The following is a 21,650-nucleotide window of genomic DNA, read 5'->3' on the forward strand; positions in this document are numbered from 1 at the left end:
GCGAATTCCCTCCACGTATTATGAAAACTGTTCAAACTCCAAATGGTTCGCTTCGTAATGCTCTTAGAATGATAAACGAACGCAGGATACACTGCCCGTTCACAGTTTGCTCTTCTTTTTATGACGGCTTGTGAACATGGAATAGCATAGGTATAAATCAAACAATCGAAGGCTCGTATGAAAAATCCCCGCCCGATTTGTTCCGGTAAGACCTCGTGCAGTTGGGCAGTCGTGTGAAGGCGGTCACATCCCTACTGTAAAGACTACGAAATTCCAAGCCTTTGGTGAGGCAGCTACAGACCCAGCACAAGTGCCCGTGTTTAGGCACACTAACTGACGATCGGATTTAATCCCTTAGCCAAGGGGAAAGATTCATGCCTTCTTATCCCATGGTTTTTTGTGTACTCTTACATCAAGAAGAGCTGATACTCTTCGGAATCCTAACTATAGACTCGATTGAATCTACATGGCACAATGAGGTCATCCTTCACCTGAATTTTTAAGCTCCATTTGAAGTCTGCATTTTTGTGTGTGCTGTTTTTTCCAATCTCCTGATGATCCTCTACTTTTGACTGATCCCATTAAGCCAAATTCCTTTTTTCGGGCCTTGTTTAAACAAATGGGTGTTTTATGGTACTACAGGACTACGAGAACTACGTAACCTAATCCTCAAGACTAGCCTCATACTTAGAATTCGAGGACATTTGGTCGGGTGATACATATTATAACTATCACGTTTTCGGGAATATGGGCGTAATCAATAACTACAGTCAGTTAAACTACCTTCTGTTGAGGGTGGCTTCATCACTCCTCGCTTGCAGGTAGGTCTAGCAACGTTGCATTATTCGTCTTTAATCATTACTTCGAGGCCTGCGGTCATGTGGTTTTTCACTCGTCATTGCGCGACCGTGTTCTCTTCACTCAGGTGAATCTGTACCCCGCTTGTTTGAGCGTGCTTGAACCAGCTCAGAACGTGCACGAAGGTTGCTTTGACACGCAAGTTCTACCGCCATTCTTTTGCACACTACACATTGTACAGCAGCCCGGAAGCCTGCTGGTGATTTTTCCTGCTTGTTTCAGTGTGTGTTCTACATTCCTGTGCCAAAAGTGATGGCGCTACCCCGGCTCGTGAAATACCGTGTAATAATGGAAATCAAGCATGTGGTGGTGAGTTAAATTTGATGACAGTCATTTCTCTGGTTGCTGATTTCTGCTACGATGCAAAAGCCTAAGCAGTGCATACCAACGTCAGACACAATTATAGGGTATTCGGGGTAACGAGGAAGTATCGCGAGAATCTCGCCAAATAAGGGGCATCATTTATGACTTTCCTTTGCTGACCCCATTCCTCTTCACTTGAAAGTACTCAAAGAAAGAAGAAACATTAAGTAGGATTTAGATTGTGAGTCTTGTGAAACTCAGAATTTGATGTTTGTTGGGACCAATGAGCTGCATTTTCCGATCGGGTCACGTTGCCGCCGCTACGAACTATTGGCCAGGTAATTATATAAACACGGATGATATTTGTGCAGCTGTTGGTTTGGATGTGCTGTTGACTAGCTGATAACACTGCAGTTACAGGAAACCAACATTCACCCAGAAAAATATAGTTTTTAGTCATGTCACAAACTATATCCTATAGCCTCTATCATTGATGAAAAAGCACGGACGTTAGTCCAAGCTAATGTAAGGACTCTTTGTAAACGCTTCCACCGGTAGTCACCGTGGAGGTTTTTTTACCCTATTCATGAGCACTGTAGGTCTTTGTCCTTCCGGTAATGATAACTTACGAATAAAAGCGAGGAATCACTTCAAAGCTGCTTGACCACTGTTGGGAATCTTCGGTAGCCGATGCCTCGGAAAGACCCGAAAACACGACATTAAGCATGAAAGTTCCATATCTTCCATTCAGTTGTGGGTGGCTGGTCGGCAGTCAGCTTAACCTACACTGATACAGCATTCAGTGTCACTGATGGTGCCATCATACTGTCTGCCTCATAGTATTCGGTACTGACGATTTCAAGCGTCGGGTTTCAGAGGAGAGTCTTTGTGATCTTTGAGGAATATTTGTTTGCATTAGTGAACAAATGAGATCCCTTCATAGTGAGTTTTATCGTTCCTTAATTAGGCCCTAATCAGGGTAAAATAAATGACCATTGTTGACTAATCGATTCTCAAAAACGTGTCAACAGATTTACGGCACGCAGATTATCATTTCAATGAACGATACTTTTCTTGCCTTTTTATGAAGGCACATGTTTGCTTATCAAAGGGGAACTTCCACTAAACGAAACTTCTTGCCTACCTTTGACTACCTTTGCATAAATTCCACGAAACTCTTGCTGACACAGTAAACATCTAGCATTTCTTATTCGGCTTATTCGTTTCCATTGTATACGAGCCTCTCATATTAGGATATTTGCCGGACTGAAGACTGATGGTCTCATTGACAGCAGCGGTGGTGTACTCGTCGATTGCAGCAGTTATTGTGTATTCTGTAAGTCCTTACTTTCTCAACACAGTTGGACTGATCATAATTCACGGTGACTGACTCATGTTGACCCTGTGTTTGTAAATATATGGTTGGTTGCAAAAACGATGAAAGCTGGTAACAAAAGCTGAGAATTGGAAAACAGAATCATGATCCAAAGGGTCCTGTTTTGTATCACAAGCCTACTAGTTACACCCTGCATATCACCCAAATATTTTCCCGTTATACCGACCAATATCTACTCAGATTTCGTTTTTACTTTTTCATTCACGCGCCTGGTTCCGAAGTCAACGTTTGGTTGATTTTACATCCTATTTGTTATAAGTGTAGTTATGCTTTGGATTCTTGGAACCAAATAGGTAAACTGCTGGAAATGACTGCGATACAACGCAGCCCTTGACCACCAAACGGGCTACCCACCTAGGTTTTTCGGAAGCACGACATTGCTTTGTCGTGATTTTCATGCGGAGTTGGACCAGCTGATCATAATTAAATTCACCTATGACCAGACCAGCCAAGACCGAAGAATTACTACGTTCCGAACAAAGTGCATCACACACATGCGACTTTTTTGCTTTTGATCACTCCTGACTTTAATGCAGAGGCGTCAAGAATAAATCATCGCTGTCTAGACGCAACGATTAACACAGTCTGGTTTGATGCATACGAAGTGACTGTGTTCAACACCGGTAAAGATTGATGAAGAACTTATTCTTAGGAAACAGGAGGGTGCGCGAATTTCGGGCGCTCGTAACATAAGCGAAAATACACGCTTAGAGTTTAAGCCGCCGACCTCGCGAGAGGTGTCCTACCGATAAAGCTACCGGGGGCACTTGCTTTCCGTTTGGTTCATATACCTGGGCTTCGTAGCTGATTCACTAAGGGAAGCTGTAGAGGTCAACTCATGATCCGGTTGAGGACGCATGTATAAAGGAGGGCTGCCCAGTTTGTTGTGTATGTTTTTTCCAATCAAGCTATATATATATATATATATATATATCTGGCAGAACTTGAGAGCAGCCCCCAAACACTGTTGCTTTTTGTATGACAACGAATGTAATGATTACTGTTGCATAGTTAGTAAGTTTTTAATTGCCGTTTTTGGTTCGTTCCGTCTTGCTTCTGAATTGTACTTTGATTGTTAACTGTCCTGACGAATGATGTCGAATACTCATTTAGAGCCTGCTCGTCGGCTAGGCCAAGTCTAAATTAGTTAAGTAGTCTGGTGGGTTGATCAGATACCTATGCTTGTTAAAAGGGCCTCTTATTTGATAGCCAAATGCTAAATCCGTTGAATGGTGAGGGGATTTTGTTCGCATTGTTCATTCCGTGAGTCAGTGATCTGAAATATCAGAGGTATCCCTCTTCGTTTCCTCCTGCCACGAAGTTCATCTCCTTGTTGGAGTCTTTTTTCCGACAGGTGACACTTCTTTTGTGGAACTTTAGCCACCGTAAAGTTTCAGCCAAATATGTTAATCGTTTCTGAATGCTTTTATGAGACCCTCGCACCTGAGTCTGAACTCCAGCACACACATTACTGAAATGACGAGAAACTGTAACTTTCGTGGTGCTTATGGCTAAGTAAAATATTTCAGCTAATTGTGGATTCATCTGCATTGCTGATTTACGTCTTCCTATGCACGGCAGCTTGTTAAAAATGCCGCGAGTAAATGAACTAAACACTGAGCTGTACGAAATGCAACTGACGATGTATTTGCAGGAGATTATCTCATAGGATGACGCAATCTCCAACAGTAGGCTTGTCGGCCAAGCTATCCTTAGCAGTGCTGCTCTGATGTATCTCAGAATCAACGTACATAAAATTTCCTCCTTGTTTAGCCCGAGTTAAATGAGATCTGATTTGTTTAGGCGGACTGCGTTCGTCATAAGTTTACCAAAAACGCTTTGTGGGCTCATGACCAGTTTTGCCCTTCTTGAGGCTCATCAAGCAAACGCACTCGCCAAGTTTCCGTCAAATTCACGCCCCACTTGAACCGGAATTGCACGCGATTCACTTTCAGACTAATTTGTTTTTGCGCTATCACAAATATCGTCTTAAATGAAACATGAGGCGGCCTGTGTGTGGCACATTCAGGTGAGGAATACAGTAAACGCGACATTCAGCTGGGATTCAGTTGAGTCTGCCGTCGAAAACACATTAGTTTGCAAACAAGTCTATTCTGCGAAGACTGATAGGCTTTCAGTGTTTAGCAACATTAGCTAACGCGATCATCTCCATATTGACTTCAGTGTGTTTTAGTTGTGCATTTAATTCTGCTTAGTCCTGTCGTGAACACTATATTCATTTTCAGCAATTTTCTCGTATGTTCGGCACATTCAGTGAGGAATACAGTAAACGCGACATTCAGCTGGGATTCAGTTGAGTCTGCCGTCGAAAACACATTAGTTTGCAAACAAGTCTATTCTGCGAAGACTGATAGGCTTTCAGTGTTTAGCAACATTAGCTAACGCGATCATCTCCATATTGACTTCAGTGTGTTTTAGTTGTGCATTTAATTCTGCTTAGTCCTGTCGTGAACACTATATTCATTTTCAGCAATTTTCTCGTATGTTCAGATAGAGTTGTCATTCAGTTATATTGATTAACCGCGATGTTTTTCGCCACTCGGGTGTAATTGTAACAATTCGCTTCGTATAGAGCATTCAGCTGACATTGGCGTGATCGCCTTTATATATACGAGTTCCTCTGATTGAACTTGTTTCTTGTTTTTGCACAATTGTTTATACACATCCTGGTGGGTACGCCGATCTTCCATAGATTCGTTTTAAATTCTTGGAGTGATTCCTGTCAGAAAGAATGCTTCGCGTAAACTGCTTTAAGGGATGTTGAGAACTCTTTGGTGTTTAGTTCTCGTAAACTAAGTTGCCTGTTATCCCGGCACTACATCCTTAACAATCCAATCAAAACGTGGAATTCCGACATGAAAATTGTTTGGTCTACTAATGAGAGCGGCGTGAGTGAGTAGAGTAATTACTCCGCATAAATATCTTCCTTAGAGAAAGCAAGATTTCATACAACCGATGGCCTCCCTAATAGCTTACACCACTCAAGGGCGAGACGGACCAGGTGGTTAGAGCGCGAATTTACTGACCGGAAGGTCCGTGGTTCGAACCGGACCACCGCCTCTTGACTTCCCCTGTCTAGGCTTGGGCAACCTGACAGTATCCCAGCCCTCGTGCCTCGTTCGGGTGGCACGGCAGCTAGGCACCGAAAGGGTGCAACATCTGAACGATGCCACTAAGTGATGGATACGGTGCTTCTTGCCAAACACAGTTTCAAGCAAACTGGGGGCACCTACTTTGTCAGGCCTCCAACTTGTTTTAATTTGTAACTCTTGAAATCTGCTACCAGCCTTTTTTGGTATCGCTTACTAAGACTTCGGTTCCATGATTAGCCAGGGGTAGAGGGAGCACGTCTTTTTTAAATGTCTTCGCGGCACAATTCCGAGGTAGATTAACAGTTCGGCGTGAAAGTTGGTTGGAATAACTGTATTTATCAAAATGAGTGGTTTAGACGAATGGCATAAATGGGTGCTATAGTGTCAACCAGTAGGTATTCTGAAGTTGAATGAAGTTGGCCTAGTATTTAATTTTCCACAAGACTTGACTCGTTTTTTGGCTGCTAACTAATATGGATAAAACTCAATTATCTCCAGCTTTGGAGCAAATCCCCTTCAGTTCTAACTGGTATAGGGCTAATTCCCTCTCGGTAAAAGCTAGGCCCTGTTTGTCGTCGACTATGAACCCAAAAGACAAGCACCGGTGAAAACGGAAGTGTTTCGGTGCTGGCTTCAAGGGTCCACTTTCTCTTATTTATCTTTTGACCGTGCTGGCTATTCAGTTTGTGCCATATCATGCCACAGTTACTCTACAGGAGACCATGTTCTAGAATGCAACCATTAGATACGCATATGGCTGAAGATGGCCTTTATCAATTACATTTTGGTGCGCCCGCTTGATGATAACAACGTAATGGGGCAACCACACTGTGGCTTCGTTACATCCGTTTTTGTCTAAGGGACAGTCAGGAAATTCAAATTAATGTTGAGAACTTATTTGTGAAGATCGCTATGTCATATTTAGACGGCGTGACGGTGGAAGGAAACGAAGGATAAAATTGGGAAAAAGTTTCGAAGCTAATGTCGTCAAGTTTAGAAAGGGTAGATTTCACCCGCTTAGAATCTAAATAATAAATAATACTAATTATTATAATAGTCGTCCGGTTGTGACACCATTTTTGTGCCTGGCTGCTATGCCACAGAGGGTTGAGATACATCCAGGTTGTCCAAGCATGGACAGGAGCAGTCAAGATGCAGAGGTTGGGTTCGAACCGTGGCCGTGCCTTAATGAGTTACCTCCGCTCTATTTAGAATGTGTCAACAGGTGGGTGTTTTTTCAGGTCCTGTGGAACGTTCCAGTGATGAAGGAAACTAAAGCTTAATTGGTAACTTGAACCATATTAGTTCTTCGGCGATTCTTCGGAAGAGTCGCCCGCCCGCCTTCCAAAAAAATTCAGTTAGAATGCACCTGTTGCACGAAATCCCCCCGCAACGAAGACTAGGATGTTAAGTTCTTACTGTCAGCATTGTTTATTCTGATATGACACTGATATCTGCTTGGTGGCAGCAGGCCGATCAGGGTTATTGTGTCATTATATCCATCAGTTTGGCGCACTTGGGCTACGATTTCCCATTTGTGTAATAATCACCTCTCTTTAGAGGTCACTCTTGTTTTCTGCTTCATGTTCCTCTGATCACTAAGTCCTTTCGAAAGAAAACCACGTATCGGAAGAAACCACCTTTGCTCTGTTTTAAGGGCAAAACTTTCCCACACTTTCCTTCTTTGGTGATGATACGGTCTTTCATTTCCCCTCTCGAGAGGCTACTTCAAAGCGCCTACGGAGTGCGTCATTTTTTGTGCGCTATGATCTCTTCATCTAAATAGTTTGTTGCTACAATGCCCTGCGCGGACCCAATAAAAGTTCCATTTCGACGGATGACGACGGCTAGAATTGAGAAACTGTGGTGGACGCCGAAACTGTGAAGTCGCTCAATGGTGTCACACCATACAGATCAGTGTCAATTTGTCAAATGTACAACTGTATGAACTTAACATGGTTTCAAACAGTTTAGATGTTAGATTCGATCCTTTGACTGACAGATTCCATTCCTCACAGGGTATTGTTTGTACTTATCTTCTTTCAAAGGTTGAGAACCTATAAGAAGAAACGACCTTCCAAAAGACACCAGTTTTAGTCAGGAACTCTATGCGGTGTGCTCAGAACCTGATGACCAAATGAAGCAGACCGATTTTAGTTGACCAAGCCCAAAGTAACACGTTCCTTACATACAACAGTGCTCTATCTCATATAGACCACTGAGTTAATGCAACAAATGCCTTTTTAAGGTTCTCAGTGGATGGGAATGATGCTGTAAATGGATCTTTGCGCTTCACGTCTCGAAGCCCTGAGATTAGGTTTTAACTGTTACAAGTGCCCACCTAGCCATATGGACAAGCCATAGTGTGGACCGGTTCGTAAGGTAGGGTTTCTTAACCAAGTTCTCCCTACGATGGCTATGGACGATGAAGGTAGCTTTTACCGAGGTTGTTGGTTGTAACACCGTAGGTACGCTCTTTCTACACAAGCTTAAGAATATCAGTACATTATTCGAGGTATGTGCAACATTGTTTTCTCGTTCATTGGGGGATCTACCATCTCGCAAAGAGGTTTCTTCTTCGACTTAGATCGGTTACGTCCTCTGAAGCAACTTTATTTTCCGAAATGATCACTGTATACGGAAAAATGGAAAAACGTTTTCGCTCAGGCCGGGCACCCAAATATACCGAAGCGAGTCACGGCTCGCCACTATTCTCTTCCACACCAACAGCATGAAGTAAAACGCAACTAATCCTGCATGCTTTTGATGAATGTCTTGATCACAGCTTCACAATCTGTAGATGGTCACGAGGTTTGCCTCAGCTGAAATCAACCTGCACAGAAAGAAGCCAAGAATATTGCACCATTTTTGAGTCAACAACATCACAAGTCTTACGAGTTTGGGAGGCGACCCGAAGCTCGCTGGTTGTTAAACGGTGTGTCAAATGACCACGAATGACTCATCGGAAATGTTATTACCTCGCAACTAGACAGGATCTGGTACCGCTACTCAGAATTACATGATCCTGTTTTGAGTGATGATCCTTAACATGAAAAATTTATTAACTGGCTGTCGAGCATGCAGTGACTCCATCTGTGGGATAAATATTCGACCAAGACCTCATACTCATTAAAAATTTGGGTTTCCTTAGCTGGTTATGGCTTGGCCAGACCTTGAAACGGTAAATTTGATTGGTATTTCTTTCAGACGACTCAGAGATAGCGTACCTAGTAAACAGCGGGCTGAGTTTCTCATTCAGCCTACTTCTAACCTCTTTGCCAGTTTGTCGGTGATAATTGCTAGCCACTCCCCTTCACAATATTAGCTGGAGCTCGGAACAGACGTCCACTGTCTCGGGAACTAGAAGGTTACCACTTGAAAACGTGTGAGTCATTGGAAATTCACCTCTATTGTTGCAGTCGCGATTCAGCGCAGGTGCGTACCTATTGCACCTGCATCCTCGTGCTTCACGCCCATCGATTTAAGTCAAGCGGATTTAGCCCGTTCTAGTCCTCAACGAACTTGTTGAGCCAACTCAGGTATTGTTCGTAGTTGGTGTTTCCCTGTAGACAAACTAATGCCTGCTGTTTTTCGCACAAATGTACAGCTAACAACGAATCCGTTGTGAATTTGTTTTGTGCAGACTTGAAAACATTCACATGACTTTCGACAGACGCCAGTTTTCACCTGCATGCTAACAGTTGCACACAATTCGCTGAAACGTTCTCCGATATGTCCTCCGGATTTCTCTGCTATATTTCACGTGTGCACTCCGCCTAGCCTCGTGTATTTGTTTCTGGTGTTCCATTGGTCTAGAAAATCATTTCAATGTGAGGAACCCTCAGGGGAACAACACTTTAACTGTAGAAACGTAATCGGTTCTTCAACTACATTTTGAGGTGCATATTTTCCTTACGGGCAGAGCTCTAGCAAAACCTGCTAGTTTCTTACACTGACGGACTAGCAGTTCTTCAAGGGAATATATTTGTTGATCCGATCTTTCCGGCGAAAAAAAAACACCTTGGTACATCCACCTTTAATTCAGTTGTCTTTCTCAGGATACCAAACGGTATTTCGACAGTTCTTTTGGATTCTGAGATTTGAGCCAAAATAAACCAAGTAGCGAAATATGGCACGAATGTTTAGGTAGCATTGCTGTATCAAATGTGGTTGAGAACAGACTAATAGGCATGTGGGTCCACGTTTGTTATCTGTTGCTCATTGTCGCCCAATCACAGGATCTTTACGACCAGCACCGTAGGAAAAATTAACATGTGAATAAAACGGCGGATAAATAGGAAGATTACGGTACTCCTTCGCTCGGACAGCCATCAAATTTACCAGTTCAGCCCATTTTTGATAGCGCCAAGTTTTATGAGTCTGCTCTGTGGTTTTTCAGTGATATTTCGTCCCTTTACGGTCTTGGGTGATTATGTTGAACGACTCATTTCATTCCAAAAACTGATAGGAAGTTTGCCAGGTGCTGTTAATGTCCAGGGACATAGCAATCCATTTGATTAATCAACATTCCTTCAATTATCCCCGGGGCAACGAAAGATCGGGTGAATCATGGTGAATTTTCAGAACTATCACATTGGGAGGGAAATATGACAATGGCTTGCAACAAGTGGCTCTTCATGGTTAACGATGCCATTTACATTGGTAATTATGCAAATAATCTGGCAGGTGATTCACTGTGTAAAGTTTTCTCTGTTGAAGGATTTAATCGGAACGAACATATTCCACATGGGCCCACAGGGTGACTGATTTCGGGTGCAGTGTGTACATAGTCATCATTTACACGGCTTAAAAGCTTTTTGGGTTTGAATAAAATTATCATGATATAATCGTTTAGCTGTGCCACCCTTAGGTCATACTTATCGGGCATCTCGAAGAGACTAAGAGATCTGTGTTACTGTCCGTTTGCTCAAGCAGTCGGAAAACCAGAGTTAGCCTCGATCAACGGACCCCCAGGTCAGTAGTTCTGCACACTACCGACTATACTATCTCGGTTCTTTTGGGTAGCTTTTGTACACAGTCAGAAATTCAGTATTAGGGGATCTGCCGGACAAAAGAGGCTTTAAAGGCGTTTACTACAAAAGGAGGATTAACACAATCCGGCTTTCCCTGATACACTCTTAATGGTTGTGTCGGCACTCAGGATTAAGTTTTGCTGGTGTCACTGATCTATTCAATATCTTCCGTCAGTATACAATGGTCTTAAAGGCTACGACTGTGATTTATCAATCTTCCTCGTTAAACTCAGACACAGAATACATCACTTTTGGCCTGTACGAGATTTTCACCTTTTAGATCTATTTGTTAGCACGACACATCAGCACCAATACATTCTGTGTAAGACGAAAATTATTTGAACCACTCCTCTCGTTTCTAGCTCGTTCCTTTCTAAATCGCAGCGAAAATAACACTATTATAGTTTTGCTGTCTGACAAAACACAACCCAGGCAACAACTGTCATACGTGTCCAAGTCTGATTAAACAACATTTTTCTCCTTTTTCCAAACAAACTGTTACGACGAATGAAGGTCTGACCACTGGTAAATGGTATACGACCGGGATCAATGGATCCTCGTTACGGAGAGTTGCGTGACAATAGCGAACTGTTTGGTTTCGTCAAGAGCAGTTGTTTGCGAAAAATGGTCTAGAATCATTCAGGTCTGCGAATGTTACCAAGTTGGCTGAATACAATTTATTATGTAGAAATGGCTGACTGCGGCAGCGTTTGATGTGCAAAAGTAGACAGTCGGGACGCGACGCAGGCGCATACTAAAGGGCACTGTTCGAGGACATGATCACGCCATCCATGAAATATGGCCTAAGTTTCAGTTATGCAGAACAGTTGGTTACGTCGCCCACAGAAGCTGGTCTGCATCTCTTCCTACATATGGTATATTGGACGCGATTCGACTGGTTTCAAAACACTGAGAAGTCATAGTTATTTACAAAAGACCGTGTGAAGTAGTTGAACAGCAATGGTGATTTTGTGCTAAAATTTGACGTAGAAGAACGAACTAGCAATAGGTAATGGCATTTAAGTTTTCCTACATTCCTGACCGAAAAAACACTGCATACTAGGAAAGTCATCATTGGATTCCACTCAGGGATAAAAGAATTCTTCAGGAAAATATGCTCGATTGTTCAAGAAAACTGAAGCCCAATGTTGTTGGTCATTGTTGTTATTCGTACTCTGTTCATTCCAGCTGGTTCATTCCACCTAACTCTCAGTTCTTAACAGGCATTTCATGTCGCCCAATTCTGCCACATGCTGCCTGATAAGAGCTGTGATTCCTGGTGCGCAAACGCCGTCATTCATTCGGATTTTGCTTTTATTACTGCTTCTCGATTGTGAATTTACAACATGATGAAACGATAGAATGTTCCATTGAGATATCCACATTTTGTATACTCCTGTCCGGCTTACCCCCAGCAACACGCGAAGGCTGAGGCGAAATTCGACTGTGAGACACAATACGAAAAACACTACAACGGTTTCGTGCACAGCCTGATATAGATTCATCAAAACGCATTCACTGATTTGCGGTTTTCTTCTCCCGGATGTAAAGCACCTAACACACCACACCTGAGTGAATCAGTGTACACCCAAAGCTCTTAGGATTAAGGATGCGGAAATTGTAGTCTATTATTATTTTTAGTATACCATACATGCAGTTTTCCTGGATGCGACTGAATGTCATGCTGTTTTAAGCCTGTTACTTATTGACCGCCGTGGAAGGTAATCGTTTCTGGCCACCCCCACGACATGCTGATGCTTGTGAACAGGTGCATTGGTCTCGTTTGGAAGGACACATTCAGATAATGACCGGAGTTATTAGGTCTGCTTTTAAAGTAACACGTCCACCCATTTATTCGAATAGTTTTTTTTAAATAATATAGGGAAGTTTAGAAGAAAGCACTGTTTGGATATAGGATAATGACTATCGGCGTTTCGGATAGCTTAAAGATATCAAGAGATGTGAAAAATAACAACATAGAATTTCACAAGCAGTTCAAACAAATCCGTCGGAGAAACTTGCAGTTTGTTTAATTTCCTCATTCCTATCTTATTCAGAGGAACATTAGAGCTTCACTACCGCCAAATCATGTCAGATTAACTGTAAAACCATTGTAGTCGAAAGGGAGTACTAGTCCATCATAAGCCTATTTAAAGAACACATCAATAATCGCGCTTTCGTACTAATAACTTTACTGACTGTTTGACTTCTCAGTGGTCGGATAGAATCGTGGTAGCTAATAAATAGTGGATGGACATATCAAGCTTATGAATTTTTGTAAGCCCATTGAGGAAATCAACTATGGACCCAGCAGGCTTGATTCGTTTTAAGTTCTCCAGGATTAAACCTCTTTTCTTTGTGAGGAAATTTGGTAGTATCTTAGTGTATATTGTCCATTCTTCTCGCGGAACATGATCACGAGCTTGCCTTTATCCGGAAACATAATCTTTCTTTCGTAGATACCATGCCTGTAGTCTAGCCATCGCAAGATAAAACGACATACTTTTTTTCTGAAACTCTTTCAGAACGATCGGATTTGGTTTAGTCAGACTGTCTAGTTTGAATCTTATACCGCAATATTGTTAGCGATGGTGGGCTAATTTGAGCCTAAAGTTCCCATTTCAACAGCAAGCTAGGTCACTCGTTTAGCTTAGGAAGTTCTCAGATAGATTCATCAGACCCAGATGGCCGTTTTTCTTGTTCAGGGTTCAAGTGTCAAGCAAAAGTATGTGCGTACTTATCCATTTTGATCCGGAAATCTGCATAGGCTCCTGGTGAACTCAATTCCTTGCTCAGAAAAACAGTCCCTTTGCTTTCGGGGTTCACAAATTTGTCTACATAGTCCAGAAATTCCGAGTAACCCGCACATCAGGTTCAGTTATCGGATGCGGGTACTGTGAGATATTTCTTCCTAGCTATGGGATTTTCAATCTCGCCGTCAATTCGATTCAACGCATGACACTTTATTGTGTTTCTGTTAGAATAGATCCGCTTTCGGCAGAAAGCTATCCTGTAAACCTGTGAAGAATTGTTCTCATTAACACAGTCAACGACATACCGAATGACGGCATTTGTTTTTGCAAGTTTGGAAGATAACCTGAATAACTGATTCGGTCCATTCACCGAACTCGGTAACTTGAACGCTCACGCTTTCTCAAAGCATTCTGTTTTATGAGAGAAAATATTTTCGGAGGTTTAGAGTATCACGTAGGTGTGACACGACTGTCACAAGTTCAACTACACACGCGCTAGGAGATACCTTGTTTTTATTGCAAGATCCATATTGATCTACACACCTTACATCATTTTTGGCCAGAGATATCAGTTGAATTGCGAAGATTAATGACCTAACTGAGGATATTGGTCGAAGTGTTGCGCTATTCGTGACACGTACTGGATACAGTCATATATTATGGTAGCAGATCAGCATAGTTAGAAACGATTCACAATAGGTTTCCGTTTTCTGCTGACGATCAGCTTCTGTCTTTCTTACGCTATCCCATTTCAGGAGGCAGGCAACATGAAACAGGGACTATCGACTTTTTAGGTGAATCGCTATTTCGTTGTGAAGTGGGCGCAAGGAACACGACCTACTTAGTGACCTGGAATCGTCAAGACCCTTTCCTAGCACTCTTTAAGAAAAATAGCTTCCACAAAACTTTAAACATCTTTTCCGTCGCGGCTATCCGACGGCCACCTGGACGCTTAGATACGGTCCAGTATTCTGAGACGGCATTTGTACAATATGTTAGACCACATTTATCGAACAACCATAACTAATACCATTTTGATTATCATCTGAAGATACGGAGCCATATAGGTACATATGTCTCTTCAAATAGTGGTAAAACATCCGTTTTTCGATTTTGCTGATGGCAGACCACACCCACCCCCTTCACTTCAGTCAGTCAATTCAAATTCCAGTACTGTTGCCTGTAGGCCGGTATACTCCCATAATTCCAACAGATAGGTAACATTCACCACCACACTGCCAGCTCATCGTTCAGTCCTAAGACTACATAACTGATGTCCATCATTAGAAGTTATTGTAGTTTATGAGCGGGTACAACTTGTAAAGCCATTTTGATGTCCCATGAACCACTCGTTTTAACCGACCGCCTCATATGCCGATGCAGAGTGGATGTGTTGCTGAGGGCTCGAACGGGACTCGGTCGACCTCTCAGTCCGCGGCGTATTTTTCCCGAAACGGAGGGCGCCAGAGTGCAACTCTAGCGCTATGATATGAAGATGGTAGAACTTCAAAGAAATTCTGAATATGGTGGTCTAAATGGACGATTGAATATAGTGTAGGAAAAGAACCAAAGCTGAATAAGGAAGTTTGGATATGAAACAGGGATTTTGAGCTGGGCTGAAGTAAGCAGTTGCTTGGCACACACGACCGTTCCTCCAAGGTGCATAAAAAGTTCGAGATAGACGAACCAGGTAACACTGGCCGAAATTTTAATCGGGGTAGAATGAGTTAGGGGGACTGAAAAATAGCCTAGGGTTATGCTTCTGGAAGGTGGCGGAAGTAGTCCGAACACGATATTGTTTGGACACGCGTTGGTCAGCAAGGCCAACTCGGGAATTCTGGTGAGATCAGCTTTCAAACTGGGATTACCCACGCACGATCATATATGCTTGAATAGGCGAAATATTAAGTAGTGAAGATGATTTTGAGGACATGAAAAAAGAGGCAACGGACTAGAAATCTTTCGAAATATCGTGTGCTGATATTTTTGGTTGCTCGTGATGATACGAAAAATGCTCACCTTAACAACCATTCGGGAAAAAATTTAAAAAAACTTGACAAAATAGAATTAAAGGTCATAGAAATGGAGTCAACCCTACAAATTCGATTTATTACCAAACTCAAAGCCTATAAAATCTTAGATGAAGCCACTTCTGTTTCAGAGTTTGGGATAATGATCACTCGTCGAATACAGGAGACCATATTGCTAGATGAACAGTGGAGCCTGAACAATAAATGATGACCAGATAAGATTGCATTATCTCCGGCAAAGCAAAACTTCATTTAGAAAGAAGGGAGTTTAGGTCTTTTTCTTATGATAGGGGCAGCAAAACAAGAAATCTGTCATTTGAAGTAATTCAAGGCACCACATTTTTGAACGGGTTTTTCTGGAAGAAAACAACAAACTGATGAGCCCCAAGAAGGGCGAAACCGGTCGCGGGCTTTCGAAGAGTTTTCAGCAACCTTGTGAGTAGTTTCCTTAATGAAACACTAAACCATTTCGGACCGTCGGGGTAAGTCCTAGTGAACATCGTCGGAAATAGGTACAAGCAATACCAGCTTAATTAGATGGTATTGATGCATCGGGACCTGATGGAAAACAAGGGATAGTTTCACGCTGATGGGGTATTTGGATTGACGAGAGGAGACAAGAGTGCAGTGTTAGCGGAGAAAGACCGAAAATAGCTTAAAAATCGTTGAATGCTGATGACCATTTTCCCATAAAGATTCTGATGAGGATAAGGATGAATAAGCGTTGGGGATAAGCACACTGGTTCAACTGCAGGCAGATGAAATGCCAGGCTGTGATAAGCTTTTCCATCAGTGAACCGGCTATTGATTCTGTGGACGTACGAGCGCTAAAACCGGAAACTTGACAAATTGGTGAGCGAACCCGCATGATTAGGCTATACAGGTTTAGCTTGCTTGTATGCTACGGAGAGCTTCGTCATACGGTTCGATTATCGTAGGGTTTGCGCTTGGGATATATTCTGTCAAACAACAAACTAAGTCTGACCCGTTGTTTGACTTCTTTGGAGTATTTACGCTACAGCGAATCGCCACTGTGTGTATGTGAACGTAAGCGCACTGTCCAAACTTTACGAAAATGTGACAGCGAAAGCGCATTATAAGTGCAAATCCCCTGATGATTTATATGTAAAGCGCTAAACTTGTGCTTCTAACGATATCACCCAACTACGAAATCCGAAAATGATCACTGGCATTTCGTACGGAAAGAAATGAACGAAACAAAATTTTTGTGTTAAGCGAGTGAGAAACCCTGTTACTATCAATGTTTTTATCCAGTTGATTACTGATTCCTTTTCACTGTACAGAAACAAAGCTGACAGTTCAAAACAATGTTGGAAGTGTCGTCGTACTTGGGAGCCGCCCAAGAACGAGATGTACACTTTATGTAGTGAAAACGATTGGTCATTGTGTACTAATAAAGAATGACACTGAGGGCTGGCTGAAGCCATTCTGCAATTAAGAGTTCGAAGACGCTTACTAACGCGGACTTGAGTATGAAGAGTGTTAATCAGATGTTTTGATGACTTACGTCACCAGAGGCCAGAAACAGCCCCTGACTGAAAATGCTAGTCAAGTAGGCAAGAAGGACCAAGAAGATCCCGAATGGAATGAATTGTTGTTCAAGTATTAGAAATTAGTCGATCCCGCTAGTCAGGACCACTTCGTTTCCAGACGAGAAAAACTTGTGGTGACTGGGGTCAGAATAGTGTTCGCAGAAGAATTTGGGCAATTTCATCTACCAGAGAAAAAAAGCGTCGGGATCGTACAATGGATATTACGTGGCCGGTTCCTAAGTCAACTCGCTTACAATTCCCATCCGTCTTTGCACGAATGAGAAATCAAGAGAATGATTATGAAACATGAAAACGCATCCAACCATAATGCCCAAACTGATAACATCGTGATTGCAAAAACGGTTCGGTAGTCATTTTCACATAAGGAATCAACAATACTTGGCTTGGTTTGTCTCTCAGCAAATTCCGTGCCCCAGCCATTCACGGTTATTATGACTCGCTAGTTTCACCGAGCTTGCTGGACGCTAGCCGCGATTCCAATTTCTGTGAACTTATTTATAAGAACCGAAGCGTTAAATAGGTGCTTTAAGTAGTGAACCTCAGTGTGCAACACCGCAATAAACCAAGAATAATTCAATCTCTGTCCTTTGCAACTAATGTTGTTCCGCTCACATAGTCGTTAGTGACTCACCGATTCTGCTGGAATGATAGGCTGTCGGATAAGCGGCCTGTCATGCTTTTCCCTCTAATCTGTGATCTCCTATCATCCGGCCAGTAGAAACGATATTCTATATATTACTTTTGAAAACGGGCGAGCGTGGCTTTAGTCTCTATACCGCTACTGCTGCATCTCTTCAACTTGTTTTGCTGGAAGACCGGGTAGTTCCTTTGGCGTCGGTTTGGTTAGCCGCTTCTTCCTCTCAGCTGGCATCTACAGTCCTGATTCAACCTTGTATACTGCATTGGAGAAGAAAGGGTAAATGTCTATGATGCTTGGTCTAACGTAAACTCCGTCGAGTCAGTGCGTTAGATACTGGAAAATCCTGATCTAATATACTTTGAAGTATCTTGGACTCTCACCTTAGAACAACCTATTTCACACCTAATATTGTTTATTCCGATAACTCTTTCGAGGCCGCATGACAATAGGCCGTATTACACCAACGAGACTTTTGAGATATGATATTCAGTCGGTCTTCTCTGGGACAAGCCAAGAGCAGAGGATACGTTCTGGAGGATATTCCGAGTGGATTCAACGAAGAAAATCTGAATAGATTTAAGAAATATTACTTGCCACTAAGAAGAGTGTAAACGCACGCTCGACGAGTCAGCCGAATCCCTTCCTCAGGCTTTCGATCGATGACCACGTTCAACAGAAGATTTGCGCTGTCACACTTGGCTTCTTTATCTCAGGTAGCAAAAGTGTGTTGTCAGATTTACTGTATCGCAGCACTCTTGTCAGAAACTTTTTCGCAGCACAGTTGTCAAACTTAGCGAAATGTGAATCTGTCCTATGTCTAGACACTGTGAACCGTTGAATACTTTAAAAGAATGTGCGGAAGGCTGTCAGAGACGGTCTGATTGCAACCACTCTTTACTAACCTGAATGGAGCCATTAATTTGTGATATTCAGGAGTAAACTAGTCTCCATTATTTCTAGCTGCTTACTTCGTTTATTCTAGTTCAAGGCCCATGAATATACACAACATATTTGCTGATTATTCCAATCTGGTTAACTATCGATTGAGTGAAATTTGCCGACGTAAAGTGCTCTGTAACACCCACGTGTGTGAAGGATTGCAGGACTACTGTGGTCACGCATGTGGGACAGACTGAATGTTTGTCGAAATTTTCCATTCCTTTGATTGCGTGAGAATTTTTGTGTTTCCGGCATCCATTGTTTCGAAAACAGCACCAGCGCACTATCCCTACTCATTCACCTCCCTAATCTATGTGTTAAGCTCTGGTTTGAGCTTCAAAAGTGTAACTTTGTCCGAAAGTATGCTTGTAATAATTTATCATATTTATAGGCCGATCACGAGTCTCGCCCACCACCGTATGAAAATCAATCTGTTTGATCTGTAGACCATATGTTGCCTGAGCAGCGGTCAGCCGATCGATGTAAGATATCAAGTTACCTACTATGAAACGCGCTCGCTATCAGCGAAAATCTCATCGGAGGCGGTGCGTATGAACTTCAAAAATGTAACAGTGTTAGTTCCAGCACGTTTGTTGTGTCCCCAGTGTGATGTGCGTGTGCAGCTGTGTCCAACAGCTGGTGTCGTTAAATTTGGTACGCATTTTCTAATCTATCGATAGAGAGCCAAATTTTGAACTACGGTGCATAGCTATGAGGCCGGCTATTGGGTGATATGAACATCTGATTTGGTCGCAGTTGTTCGTTTGGAGAACTGACCCTTTGGACTGCATAGTGAGCGAAGCTGTCATCCGTTAGTGTCATACTCTGACAACATAAACATTAAAGCGCCCTGGGTGCAAACAGTGTTGAATTACAAGATCATCACATGGACCAAATGGAAATTCGTCTTCCGATTCGCATATTGACAATTTTTACCAACTACCATTGACACTGACCATACTCCCCTAGCATTCGCAAAGCGAACTGGTGAGCAGCTGTGCAGTTCAACCAATATGAGTGAATTTTGAATGAGTAGTATCAGTTCACTTAGGACCGTTTGCAGTTTTTTTGCAATTATCTCCCTCTTCCGCAACGACTTTGCTAGAGGTTTTTCGGTTGAGCTTGGATAACCAATCCTCGGCGATCGATCGATCTGTCGGGTATAAGTGAAATATCATGGCGTTTGGACGTCTGACGACTTCAAAAGTAGGTGTAGAGGCGTATACCAATTTGCTCAGTTGCGTGCTGGTGAAAACTTTTGACTATGATTATTAGTTTACTGCAAAATTGCGTTCAAGACATGCATGTTCTTTATACTGACCTAAAAGGCTAGAAATATGCTCGTCCCTACACATAAACCACAGCTAGTCTAACCTACTTACTTTCTATGAACTTCTCCCCATACTTCGTCTCCAGCGCGATATTGAGATGATCGTGATCTTACTGAAGCCATCATCATTATCATTATCATGACACTAAGAATGTGTACACTGATTTCCTTGCTCGTAAGATCTGTGGGACGTGTCGAAATGTCTCGTAAATGGGAGCAGTCGGGTTCCATGAATTATACGGTCCTGAGTCTTACATTTATTGATGTTTTTTTGTTTTTTAACGCAGTGCATGTGCCCTTAACACTAAGCCAATTCCGCGAGAAGTGGCCACTTATAGTCAAAATCTACCATGAATGTTTACAGTATACAACACCTTTTTCAATATTTACCATCGATGTTCAAATTTCGAGGGTATCAGAGAGGCTTTTTTGATCAGCCCTGCTGCTTGTTTTTCAGTTCAACTTTCTCATATTCAGTTCTAAAACTTTGGTGGTTTTTTTACTCACACACTCTGTCTACTCACGTTAGTTGGCATCTAATCCCACTCACTTGCTCAGTCGTACACTTTTTTGTTTTTTGCATTGAGGCTCAATTCCCAAGGGCGTAAATGATCACCATCGCATACAGTATGGCCATTATATCAAATATTATAATTAACGTATTCGCTTTATATTCAGACCACCCAAAAAATAATGGACATCTTCATCTTTTCCCCAGTCGAAGAATCCTAAGCTACTTTGGTCATAAAGTGAACTACTCACATGGCTGCTGAAAACTCTTCGACAGCCCATGACCGGTTTCGCCCTTCTTGGGGCTCACTAGGTAGGCGCAGTCGTCGAGTTTCCGTCAACCTTATGTTCTACTTGAAACCAAATTGGACCGTTTTCGAGAAATATACTCATTTGCAAATCGATTCGGTTGTCACGAGAGACTCAACTGAATCTCTCGTTTATGATATTCTACAACTGAATGTGCCGCATATTTAAGCTAACAAATCAGAGCAGTGTCAAGTATCGCTGAAAATTCTCAACGAACTTTGTTAGTCCTATTCCTTGCATACCATTCTTCTTTCACTGTCTCGTTCTACCAGGAACCAATTACCTGTGTATTCTTCAAAACCCTATTCTCATCTATGGGACCGGATTAACTTGCTGTCTTGTGAAACCTGACTGCTGTAAGCTTGCAGTATCTGGTGGGGTAGAAAGGGGTATATTGTGCTTCTGCAGGACAGCACTTTTGGAAGACTGCATCTGCCAGATTGCTTTGTATCTGGTTGTCTAGCTCCAAGTTTTGGAGGTGGTCAGAACGGCGATGTGGCCCATAATACTCAAGTGTTTTTTTCCTATGATTAAGAGAATGCACCTATTTCTGACCACAGACATCACAGTAATCTGTCGGATCATGCTACCACAAACCCGAAACGTGACATCAGCAACGGCGGATATGGTTGAACTTGGTTGGAAGAACTGCTATAGTTCTTTTTAGCTCATCCCCCTTCAGTTACCAAACAGTTAAATAAAATATTCTGTCACATATTGGTGGTTCTTCTGAAAATAATCCACCCTTCGAAATGATATATAAAATCGCTCCATGTCAGGCGTAATTGGATCTCTGAAAGCACGCCACTCTAGTCGGAACCTTTTACTACCCAGCAGTGATTTGGCTTATCCTGAAAGATCA

General features: G+C 42.4%; 2 protein-coding genes across 2 annotated transcripts in view; one reads left to right on the forward strand and one right to left on the reverse strand.

The window, feature by feature from the left end:
• The window catches only part of T265_05830 (hypothetical protein), a gene marked incomplete at both ends in the record, with an annotated part of 99,814 nt that overhangs the window by 21,212 nt on the left and 56,952 nt on the right, over positions 1-21,650 (forward strand). The window lies entirely within an intron of this gene.
• T265_13883 (hypothetical protein) lies at positions 1,262-5,735 on the reverse strand (the record flags this gene model as incomplete). Its single annotated transcript, XM_009170951.1, has 2 exons — positions 1,262-1,365; positions 5,555-5,735. Coding segments are annotated over 2 exons (285 nt in total), but the record flags the coding sequence as incomplete, so codon positions are not given.

Source organism: Opisthorchis viverrini, assembly GCF_000715545.1.
Source record: "Opisthorchis viverrini unplaced genomic scaffold opera_v5_112, whole genome shotgun sequence".
Taxonomy (NCBI): domain Eukaryota; kingdom Metazoa; phylum Platyhelminthes; class Trematoda; order Opisthorchiida; family Opisthorchiidae; genus Opisthorchis; species Opisthorchis viverrini.